Raw genomic sequence first — 12,500 nt, forward strand, 5'->3', positions numbered from 1 at the left:
AAATATACCCTGAGATTTCTGCTAAAAGCCACTTCATTCTGATTTTCTACCTGTCCCATCGTTAATTTCTGTGTTTTCTTGGAGTGCCAGTCACATCTTGGAGGAATGTTTCATTCGCCCTCCAAATCAAATGGAGTGATTTCTTACGCTTTTTTGGCGTTTTCATTAACTTTTATACATTACCAGTGACAACTTGCAAAATGAGATAAACATTTAATTTCACATTTCCAATTGTTATTCATTTTATCTGGTAAAAACTTTTATGCATAAAATATAGCCATGTTACATATATTAAAATTGTAATTTTGGATTATTTTTCTTAAATGCAACAAGTATACATGTTATTCAAAATGCACCTGCCAATTTGATTGTAAATAAGAGAATTAGCGGAATATGAAGGAAAATCTCCCTGAAATATGTGGTGAATAGTATATGTAAGTGCTACGGATTCAATGAAAAAAATCTTTATTCCTTCTTTAGGCACAAGTTTAACTTTGAAGTTTAAAATACTTCCTTATACCAAATTCACTACCATAAATATTGAGTCCACAATTTCAGTTTCTGTAGGAAACTATAAAATATATAGAACACAATGGTCTGCCGCATGAAATTCCTTAGTTTGTGACAGAAAATAATAATTAGGTACTTATTTTTTACAATACTATTGATTGCATATTCGTACTTTTATTACAGAATATTTGCATTTTCTTAGTTTCGTGGTAAAGAGTTAAATGGAAACTTGTTCCAATCAACTTTTACAAAAGGTAGGTTAGAGTCTTCTGGTAGGAAGGGCACTGCTGAAAACCCTTCCTGGTCTCCAGTGAATGTCACTATGTGTAATATTTCCACATTAAGCAGTAGGAAAATGTGAAGTTCAAAAATGTAATGTTCTATTATTCTGGTAGTTGAAATATTTTCCAATAACAAGTATCAAAATGCCTAATACATTTTTCATACCATAATTGATAGACCCTAAGGTGTACGTGTCCAACTTTCTGGCTGACAAGGAGCTTTGTTCTAAATAAATAGGTACCTGGTATAGGAGATAATTTTCATCATTTGAAGCACAACAAGGTGCCATATTATTCCACTACGTAACATTAATTTTGTATAATTACTATGGCGCTATTTGGTGCACTTGATTTGACTGCCAAGTAACATCTTCATACAATTAAATTTTTACTATTCCGTCCCGGAATATTTTATTTTGAAATTAGATGAAAATAGCCATTTGAAAAATGTATTATCATTTAAAGAAGATAGATACTCACTAATTCAGCGAGCCTGTTTTCTACTTCCTGTATATGAATCGTCCAAACGAAATCGTCCGGAATCACCACATTGACCTTGAATGGGCACCTGCAGGCTTGAAAAATCAGCGATATAAGAGAAGCGAGCGCATCATCTTTGTGCTGTTTGTAGCTTCTAATCCAAAGCAACACATGTCTCTGCGAATGAAAGTGTTTTAGTGAAGTACCCAAGATATTTAGTTTTCGCATGAAGAAAATTTCGAGATAATTATGATTAAAAAGTACATTGTAGTATATAAAACCAGAATACGAAAGTCAAAAAATGGTATGCACGAGTTGAATGATGAATTTAAAAAAGAATCACTACATTTTTGGCAGAATATACCTTCAAAGTTTCATTAATGTGAATCCTGGTTTTACAGAGGTCGGCAACCAAAGAATTCTCATCATAGTCCTCCATGATTTCTGTGAAGCCAATCAAATTAACTCCGATGGGCTTCCTTTAAATTTAGTTGGAGCCTAATTTTTGATGAACCGATAACCCTATGGCGCGCTAATTGCGTATTGGCATTGTTTCTTTGTTTGTCACAAATAATGGGGCTGATGGGTAAAAATGTAGCCGTTGCTATTATGTCTATGTATCTTCCTAAAATACCTTGCACTAACAATGAAATTAATTAACGAATTATACATGGTAATTTTACCGGAAATAGCATTTTGACATAAAGTAGTGGCGTCCTTTATTGTGCATGTGTTGTATATATAAACACGTGGATATATCATCATAATTTACTTCTAAATATGTTTAGCCGTAGCATTATTGGTTTGATAATATGTTTCTACATCTGTCTCGCATTACTGCTATCTGCATTATAAGGGAAAGAGCTACTAGAGTAAAAATATGAATATTTGAACGAAATATAGTGAGAGTGAAAGACTAGCGCAAAACGAAATGGAAAATTTACCGGAATTGATTAAATAAATCGTTGCCACATCCTGTACTTTGTTGCTTTAATGCTAGAAAGAGCTCGATACGGATTTAATTTTCTGAAATTTGTTTTAGCAATAAGCTATTGAAATACATTTAAACATAATACTAACACAGAAAGTTCATGGATATGAACATATTATAGCTTTTTCTTATTCAAATATCCCACCAATGATGTCCACTCCACAAACCTGTTGCGTAGCTTTCATACTAGAACGCCATCTCTAAGGGATTCAAAGAAACTAATGTACTCAATTTAGGAGATTTGGGCGTAATCTGCCGTAATGTGGTATTTGTCAGACGAGATAATGTTAAGCAGTCTGTAAACTACTTTCAGGAAAGTGTATTTAATTCACGCAAGTGCTACGTCGTCAGTGAAGAGGTGAGAAATCGGAAATCAAAGAATTTGCACCATATGTTATGTAGTGTGATTAATATTGTATCCATTATGGTTCGTTTTATGTTGTTTTGGGGGAATCGCTAAGAAATTCACCGAAACACTTAACACTTGAAAGTTATTGTTTTACCCTTAAATGTACGATACCATTTGTGCGCTGAGGTGTTTAACTAATAGCAATAGTAAGGGAGTGTTACAATAGTTTCAAGTTAATGCTGCCTGCTTACGTTTTAACGCTTATGTATCTTTTAAATTATAGCGTACATTTTTATTTGGCATGGAAATAATAATCAGGTTCCTTCTTAACATCCCCACTGGGCATAATTTCGGTAATAAAAGGTAGATGTCAGTGAGTTGTCAAGATAAGTTAGCCTTTGCAATTTTTAAGTATGTTTTCCGCTTATGAAGGGAATTATCAATCTATATACGCTGGATTTTGAATGTGATGTGGCCTTCACTTCTGGTTTAAATTCATATATTTAGGAATATTAAGCTTTTGTCCTTTAAGCATATGTTTCAAAGGATAGAGCTCGTAAGTGGAACAGGATTTGTTGTTAAAGAATGTGCTCGTAATGTCTGAAAATTCATTATATTTTGTATAATGGTCATCTAGACTTGACCAAATGGACAGCCAGTTTGAGTTACAGGTTCAGAGAATGTGCATATGATTCATTGGTCGTTCACTGAAAAGTGGGATGTGGGGCAGCTGGCTGTTTAGTTTTGTGGTATATTTCCTTTTTACGGTTGGTGACCTAACACCCCCCGCCACACGCCCTTGCGGCGGCTTGCGGGGTATTATGTAGATGTAGATATCCTAATTACTTTAAATATTCATGTGAGTAGTGCACTTCCAGAAATTCCAATTAAATTGAATACCATTTGAAAATTAAGAAATTGGTAACTTCGATGTAAAAATGATACAACCATAAAAAATATGAGGCCATTCACTGATAAAAATATATTATTCAGATATGGCAGGTAGAAATCCACCAAAAAATTGACTTCTAATTTTTTGAAACCATTAAGCCAAGAAATATGGTGCATATTAAAATTGGAACGGCCCATTTTCAGGTCTTGATCAACTCGTCCAAACTATGCCTCGAGAAGGCGAGAAATTTCAATACTCTTGGCAGTCTAGGGACATAATTGTAATTTTCATATAACTAAACTTCAATGTTTTTCGATCACCACCATTATTGTGTATACATGAACATGTATGTTGTACGCTATTCAATTTCAGTGTTTTATTCTCAAAAATTCTTAATAAATTCTTCCTTAGTTTTTGAATATCAGTACTATTAGGTTGGTCAATTTATTTCAGTGAGATAGATCATGTAATGGAGCACAGTAATTGTCCACATGTTAATGCAAATGTAAACATTATTTTCAAGGTAAGTATTCCATGAGCTATTCCTAAACATACTGAGTAAAGTCAACAGCAAGAGTATAAAATACTAATATCATTTCCAATATGTGAGCGCATTCCCAGTTACTCGGAGAGTCATATTATGTTTCCCACAGTTCACAAATTATCCAACTGAGGAGTATTCTTTGCTTAAACTAACATGAGGGTTAAGTGATGTGATTCTTGACTGTACAGGATGATATCTTTACTATTGTTTCTTAAATTGGATATTAAGGATAGGATGCCAAACGGGCAGACATGCAGTTGCATCTATCTCAGTGTAGCCAATGTCACTAAACCCATTAACCCCACCCTTGGTCTTAAGGGATTGGTTTCAGGTGGTGGGAATTATTGACCAAGACAATACGAATGTGGAAAAATTTAGTGAAGTTACATTATTTTGTTAAGTTATACGAGACGTGACATGGCGGGAGAAAGGTACAACGCCGGTTTTAAAAAGCTGGTTACAAGGATGCAAATAATGATTGATCATCAAGGCGACTATGTAGAAAAATGGCTAAATGCTCAGCCTTTCCTATTATTTAGACAAAGTTGAGAATAAATTTGATTTTTCTTGACAAGTAAATAGGAGACTTTACTTTTCGAATCGCCCTGGTACATAAAGTGAAGCGGGAACAAAGCATTCCTATCGCTACTTTTCCTTTTACATCAAGTAGTTAATTCTGTAATAATCAGAAATATTAAGTTTGTCACTAATAATTCTGTCACATATTTAATAAAACAGACCCTGTGGCTCTTTCAAGTGATCTCAACATCGTCAATGGCTTTTTTCATGAGTGAGGACTACGACTTAATTTGAAATAGATTCACACTAATGTGCTCCTGGCTAAGGGAATCATGCAACTTAAATGCCTACTGTCTCGGAAGGATGTATTGGGAATAAGTGAGATACACTTGCCACTTTCATCTCACTGTTACTGGAAAAATGTGAATAATGCGTATTTGTGATGTGACACTAAAGAGACCTGACTTAATCAAATGAGAAGTGAGAGAAATTGGAATTTGAAATTAAGGAAAGGTTTATTTAGTTATCCCTCGTTTTAAATATAGCACTTAAAACCTAGAAAATTAAGATTTATTTTTTGAATGAATCCAAGTTCAAAGGAAAGCCTTGTAAGCCATTTAAAGTTGATGGTGGGAATGAATGGAAAACATAAGAGGGAAGTAGATGAAGGTACGCAGGTGAATTAACCAATTGGAAAAGTACAAATTGTGTTAATTTCAAATGCCATACTGGTTAGTATGGGCTAAGCAGATTTCTTGAGGCATATTTGCAATGTTTTATGAAGTGTGTGATCAAAAGACAGTAAGGTGAAGGGACCAGTCAAATTGAAAATTTGTCTTGCCTTTGTTAGAATATGTGGAATACTGAATAGTACATAGTGAATTAGATTAGTACCTACTTCAGTTTAGGTGGAAAAATAAGTATGTTGGCTTTCTGCAGTGCTTTTTATCATCTACATAAGTGTGCTTAAGCTGCCTTAGTATGTATCTTACATGTGAAAATTTTGTTTGAATTTAAACTGCAGGTATGCTTTGTGCATGGTGCTTTGTTAGACAGTCATGCATACTATATGTTTTAATTACACATTTTTGTTTTATCCATTGTTTTCTCATTTTTTCAGTGGCACAAAATGAATCCTTCATCTGATATTGATGGTAGTAATTCTGGTGGCTCTGTAGCTGCTTCTAAAAAATCTGGCGGTGAGTGGGTTAGTTTTGATGATGAGGACCTCAGTGCCAAAGTGAAAGAGGAGGGACCAAGTGTAGTTACTGAGCAAGAAGGACAGCAGGACACACCAAAACTGAAAGATGATTCTTTGCAAGAAAAGAGAAGCGATGTCGAAAATTCTCAAATTCCACCGAGAAGAAGTAAGAAGGCTGAGAATTATGATGTTAAAAAGGATAAATCGCCAACTGCTGATGCTGGAGAACCTGCTGTCATTTCTGCAGAGACAGTCCATGTAAACTTAGATAGGAGCCTTAATCGTCTTGCAGCAAGCGCAGAACGTTCAGGTGCAAATGTCACTCCGAGTAGAATACCACATATGCAGACATTGAGTACAGTAGACCTAGCCTCAAGTAATGGTGCCTCGGGCCGGGAAGTATCTGTTTCAGGATCTTCTGTACCTGGGTCTGCAGTTACATCCTTGGGAATGACTGGATCTTCTATCCGTGAAGGCTTTGGTTAGATATTTTTATTTTATTTGCACTTAATGTAGTGAATAAATAATGCTTTGCCTGTACCATTTGGGGTTTAAACTTTCTAATATGCCAGTATAAAAGATAGACATATCAGTTAGTAAATGTTATTTCTGATTCTGTATTGTCACTCTTATTCATTCAGAAAAAAAGAGCTTTTAATTAAGACTTTTTCATCTGTGATTTCAAAAATTTAATAGGTAGTGGTATTGGTCCTCTTTAGACTACTCTAGTAGTCTAAAGTAGTTTGGTCTGTCTACCCTTATTCACAATTCAATGCCCACGGTGAGATTTTTGGAAAACATACTAATGGTTATTATCTTTTGTGGTCATACATGAAATAAATTTCCAGGGATGAGATTTTGGTTGAAGCTAGACACTTTAATTGTTGGCAGTGTTCTTAACATCATCTCAAAAGACAAAATGAACTCATGTACTTCAGTGTTGGCTATTATTTTTTCTAATTGGGGTGCCTTTCTACTGCAAAAAATTGTTTCTGCTTCTCAGAAATAAATGAAAGATGTCATTTTTAAATATACTGCATAATTTGTTTTCAGTTAATGGAGATATAATTGTGACACTGTTGCCCATTAACACCAAGTGGCCTTGGATTACCCCAGCACAGTTCCGCCCAGAATTGGTCCCTGAAGAATTGATGGCCCAGGGATTAACGGTGCGTGTGTTAGAGACTACTCTCTCTCGGAGTAATATTTTGTTAACTTTCATTGTTATTAATTAGATTTATCCCCTGTATTTCTGTGATATGCTATTGAAATTAGGACTAACAAATCCTATAACTTAAGTCTCCTCATGGTGTAGTTTTAATCTACTATACAAACTGGTACAAATTTTCCTTTTCCCCTATTTCTCACTACTATGCTGTCTTCATTGTGAAATACTAACATTATTTTCTGTTGTGCTAATAACTGATTCTCTGCAACTATAATGCCCAACTATTTCTCCTTTTCCTAGTTTATTTTGTCTACTTCAGCATAATTCTTTGATTCAATTTTAGTGTTCCTTCACAGAATGTATCATATTTCTTTTTCAAGCACCTTGTTAATTCTGGTGATCAGTTAAAGTTGTCTATCCAACCTTCATCCCTTATTTAGGGGTGCTCTATCAATTTTAAAACAATGACCATCATCTTGTTGATATTTTCAGCAATTAAAGGTGAATCTAAAACAGTATGTTTATCAGTGTAAAATTGAATGATGATAAACCAGGGGATGAATCTAAAAAGTTCATGTTTGGATTTTGAATCCAGGTACCATTAGAAGAATTTACTTTTGAATGCTTAAGTGACCTTATAGTGTAAGGGACTCCTCAATGGAGATATTCCCATCAGGAAAATATGTAGTCTTAAATTCATTATCGAGATCAGAAGTGATAATTCCTCTGTCATCTTTTTGTCATCACTAAAGTTGAGAAATGATTTGATATTATTAATTATTGTTATTAAAAATACACATGTGCTGATAGACAGTGTCAGGTGGCACACATGTCCCAAATAATCGCAAAAGATAATACATAAAATCAGACTTCAAAACACAAATCTCTTTAACGAAACAAGCGAATCCCCATCCCATTTACAACCATTAATCAGCAAGAAAAAAAGATAAATTAAAAAAAATTAAGCTATTACATATAATACAATACACCACACATCAATCAAATTATTACATATATACCTTACATCTATTCTTAAAAGTATACACTCTGTTAGGAAAAGGCTCGAATATTTTTGCAGTTAAGGTGTTCAAATCAACAGTTGTTCTATTTAGAAAAGAAATTTTTTTAAATATCTTCAATATCTTCTATCAGAGGAAATGTTTACATGGATAGACTGCCAATTCCTGTATTCCTATCTGAAGGGGATATTTCAAGAACTTGTTGTTTATATAAAGGCAATGAACAGGTCTGTTCTACAACCTCTTCACCTGCAAATTGTGTACTGGATGATGTACTACCAGAAGGTGATGGACATCGGAGGTTATTGTGACACAAGAAAATAGTCTGTCAACCACGTATCTGCATGAAGTAACGATTGAATTTGTTGTTCATGTTTATAATCATTAGTCATTGAAAATGATCAAAAGATACGAATTCAAGAAAATCTTTGATTTTGGCATCAGATGGTAACATTGATGAAACAGTCAAGCTTTGGATCGAATATAAGAAGCTGAAATGTTTAATTATCTAAGTTGCTTGCATGAGTTCATAAGGTCTAAAATTATCTTATATATTAGTAAAAGATTTCAATAAATAATTTATTATTGTTACATTGGCAAATGTGTAGATTGTAGGCGATTTTATGCTGAATATACCATTACAAATGCACCAAAAAATATTGAACATATTTTTAAATGTCTTTGCAAAGTTAAAGAGAACATAGTTTCAAAGTCTAGGTATTTCTTTAATTTTTGTATATAATTAAATAAATTTTAATTATGTTGTGTTTTTTTTGGTGTCATTTTTAATATTGTGGGTTGCATATCTCCTGGTAATTACATGGTTGAAAAATGTTGTCAGTTTGGTAGGTGATGGTAGACTTCACTCAGTACTAAGCCTGATGGCATGTGAAATTCACATATCAGGCCAGGGGGGCCAGTTCCTTTCCCTGTGCCGTTTATGGTTTCTCAGGAAGATTTGGTACCTTAAAACTCACATAGCTTGGGTGGAGCTGAGTGTGCTCAGAGGCTTTGCCTGGGAATTGAACCTGGGCCTTCTGGTCATTAGTCCAATGCTCTAACCCTGAACTACCACGTGGCCCTTAATTTATTCATACATATGGATATGTGGTTTATTTCCACTATTGAAATCCCTGAAATTACCTCACTTTTATTCTCACTCTATCTCAATTCTATTAAATCATGACTTAAATACTTCTAATACATTCAACAGATTCAGACGAGATGTAGTGGAGGTTCGTCATACCGAGAAAAACAAATGAGAACTAAAATGCATTGTATGTTACCGATAAACCTGTGGGAAAGTGCAAATTTCTTTTTCTCTTAAGTGCTTCTATATCAGTTTCATGTCACCTAGTTTCCAAAAATCTGCATATACTGTAGTATTAATGATTTATTTTTTTGTTTTTACAGCTCACTGTTGAGGACTATGTGGGTGCCATGGAGACTTTAACAAATGATGTGCGTTTCCATGCATACAATGCTTGCTACAAGCGTGTGCTTGTTGCATGGATTTGCTTTGCATTTGCTGTTCTGTTAGCATTGCTTTTCTCTGGAATCACTGGGCTCACGTTATTTGGTCTGGGAATACTGTGGCTTCTTTTGAATGCAGCTGCCATTTTCCTATGCATGTGGCTAAAAATCAAGGTAGGAAATTCATTTGTACAGGTGAAATTTTATAAGACGTGGATATGTACAATGCTGCAATTCTTCAATACAGTTTTCAAGTTTGAGTATGATGCTTTTCTTGACTAGATAGAAAATATGGAGAGTTACAACTTCGTCATTTTTTACATAAAATCATACACTTGTAGATCCTGCTTTGTAATGCAAGCGCTTGTGGCACATACATTCTAAAGTGCTACATGAATTCTTTTACTATGTCAGGCCGCTGTAGTTAGGATGCTGGCAATGCTCTTGTCATTTCATTTTTTCATGGATCTTGAGCAAAGAGTTCAGCTCTACCCATTCAGTATTGCTGAGCACCCATAATCCAAAGATATATCTGTAGCCTGGCAGTCTTGTGATAATAATTACACATGTTTGAAGTAATGAAAAAATATCTCGTGTATGAAAATTATTTTGTAACTTTCTGGTATTGCTCCCAATACATGTGGATTTTCTCATTGTAGGCCAGAGATTAGTTGAATTGAAGTGTATTTCATGATAATAATTTTATTATAAAAGAATTTTTTACATGTATCCAATTTGAGACCTCCATTCAAGATCAAGAGGAACTCGTAACTTTTGGTTTGCTCGAACCAACCACTTTCACATGACTTAGATGTTGTGTGCATTTTGTCTTGTCACACTTATTGAGGCCATGAAACTAAAGATTAAAATTTGTCATAATTAATTGTCACTCGCACCGAGTGTCCATTGTAAGGAACAGTAATAACACCTAGGGTAATGAATGGGTGTTACACAAATTCGTGTTTCATAATTTGGAAAAACTTTTAGAATTGAGCAGTAAAATTTGGCATGCTGAAGAATTGTTATTATTGTACTGGAAAATAGGTAGTGTATAATATAAGGGAAAATAACTTTTGTATTTTCTTCATTTGAATTTATAATAAATTAATCCATTAATTATTTTTTTAACTAGAGACTCTCCAGTGTGTTGAATATCCTGCACGAAAGTAAAAAATTGTGCATTACTTATGAATACTTAAAATGTGAATTCCTGTTGTTAATCAGGCTGAATGTTGTGCTATGAAAAAACTGCCTACCTACCGCTGTATTATAAGTAGTAATTATTGGGCACCTTTTTGAGTGAAAACAATTTGGTAGACAACTATGCCATAAAAGGGATGGTTTTTTCCTGAACGTGTAAGAACCTGCTGATATTTTCCTGAATTATCAAGGAGGAATAGAATATTTCTAGAGGAATAAAAGGTATTATTTTTCTGTTCATTTGTTAAACCTCAAGGAATATGTGACATCCTACTCAAAGCCAGAATGAGCTTGCAGTGATAATTGTTCACACATTTGTATTTTTTGAGTGCTAGTAATAAAAGTGCAAAAAGATGTCATGGCACTGGTAATTTTCATCTAGATGCTTAAAATGGTAAAAAAAATGCAATACAGATCTCTGAAACTCCAAGCAAGCACTGTGCCATAATGGGGTTTAATGTAAGTCATAAAATTTTAAATACTGCTTTTATTAATTTATTTTCTGCTCATGAATATATAAATATGAATAAATAAATACATATATGTATGTATATATAAAATGTGTTTGTGTGTGTGTGTGTATATATTATATATATATATATATATATATGTATATATATATATATATATATATATATTTATATAATATACATATATATATATGTATAATATACTCACACACACATATATTTGTGTTATATATATGTATATATATATTACGATTGTACGGAAAAACTCACACGAGCGGCACAATAATGGGCTGACACAATATAACACAAATAGAAAAGAATAGACACATTTAAAAGAACACTCACACAGTAAATTGTTCGAGCTTTCGGCCCTCTCAGAGGCCTTCTTCAAGAGAGACTGAAAATATGCTATTGCAGAGGAGAGGGGAAAGAGCTATGGGCGTGGAGGGGAGGTGTGGTGGGAATGCTGGGAGGGAAATTAAATATGGCGGTTTAGGGTGGGAATTTTAAAGGAACGGAAGGATAGTATGTAGGCGGATTCACGAGTTCTCACCTCTATGTTGGTGGCTGAATCAGGTAGGGATTCTAGGATGCTTAGAGCAAAACACTGGTCGAATGAAAGGTTGTGGGAATTGGCGTGTGAAGGGATAGGAAGAGAAGAGAGTGAGGCAGAATTGCAGGAGTACCGGTGATTATTCATTCGGATGGATAAGGGGGTAATGCATTCACCTATGTAAAAGGAAGTGCAATGCTTGCATGATAAAAGATAAATAATATTTTTTGAGAGGCAATTAGCGTGGGAACGAGGTGAGGGAGCTATGAGGGGATGTAGGGAGAGGGGAGTAGGCATAATAAGAGGACAGGTTTTACATCGGGGGCGGTTGCAAGTTGGGGAAATATTGGGAAATTTGTCACGGGGGGGCGCCAAAGGGTTGGTGGATCTCAGAAGGTTTTTGAGATTGGCGGGTCGTCTGTATGCGATAGATGGGCATTGGGGTAGTAAGGATGAGGTCGCGTCATTGTCATGTAAAATTGGAAACAGTTCTTTAAGGAGGGTTTTCAGTCTGTGTGATCCGGGGTAATAGGTGGTGCAAAGGTTGAGTCCTGCGTCAGATGTGGGCTTGTTATTGTGTGGTGTGTTTGGTTGGGTGGAACGGTGGATTTTATTTCGTAGTAACTTTTCTGGGTAACCGCGTTTGAGGAGTGCAAGGTGTAGATTGGCAAGGTATTTGTTGAGAGTGGCTGTGGTGTTGCAAATTCGGTGTCCGCGGATAGAGAGAGAGTTAGGAATCGAGCGTTTCGTGTGTTGAGGGTGACAGCTTGTGTGGTGTAGGTATTGCTGATGGTTAGTGGCTTTGATGTGTACTGAAGTAGTGAATTTGTTGTTTTGAAGTGAGATGTCT

General features: G+C 34.8%; 1 protein-coding gene across 1 annotated transcript in view; it reads left to right on the forward strand.

Moving 5' to 3' along the window:
• The first annotated feature begins 2,510 nt into the window (after nt 1–2,510).
• Nucleotides 2,511–12,500, forward strand: part of LOC139699887 (uncharacterized) — a 36,832-nt gene continuing 26,842 nt past the window's right edge. Inside the window, exons 1-4 of the mRNA XM_071598312.1 lie at nt 2,511–2,620; nt 5,687–6,248; nt 6,821–6,936; nt 9,368–9,601. Of these exons, the coding sequence (XP_071454413.1) occupies nt 5,696–6,248; nt 6,821–6,936; nt 9,368–9,601 (903 nt within the window). The 5' untranslated portion in view covers nt 2,511–2,620; nt 5,687–5,695. The remainder of the gene's footprint in view (nt 2,621–5,686; nt 6,249–6,820; nt 6,937–9,367; nt 9,602–12,500) is intronic.

This window comes from Hetaerina americana, unplaced genomic scaffold (assembly GCF_022747635.1).
Source record: "Hetaerina americana unplaced genomic scaffold, ioHetAmer1.1.p SCAF_971, whole genome shotgun sequence".
Lineage (NCBI taxonomy): Eukaryota > Metazoa > Arthropoda > Insecta > Odonata > Calopterygidae > Hetaerina > Hetaerina americana.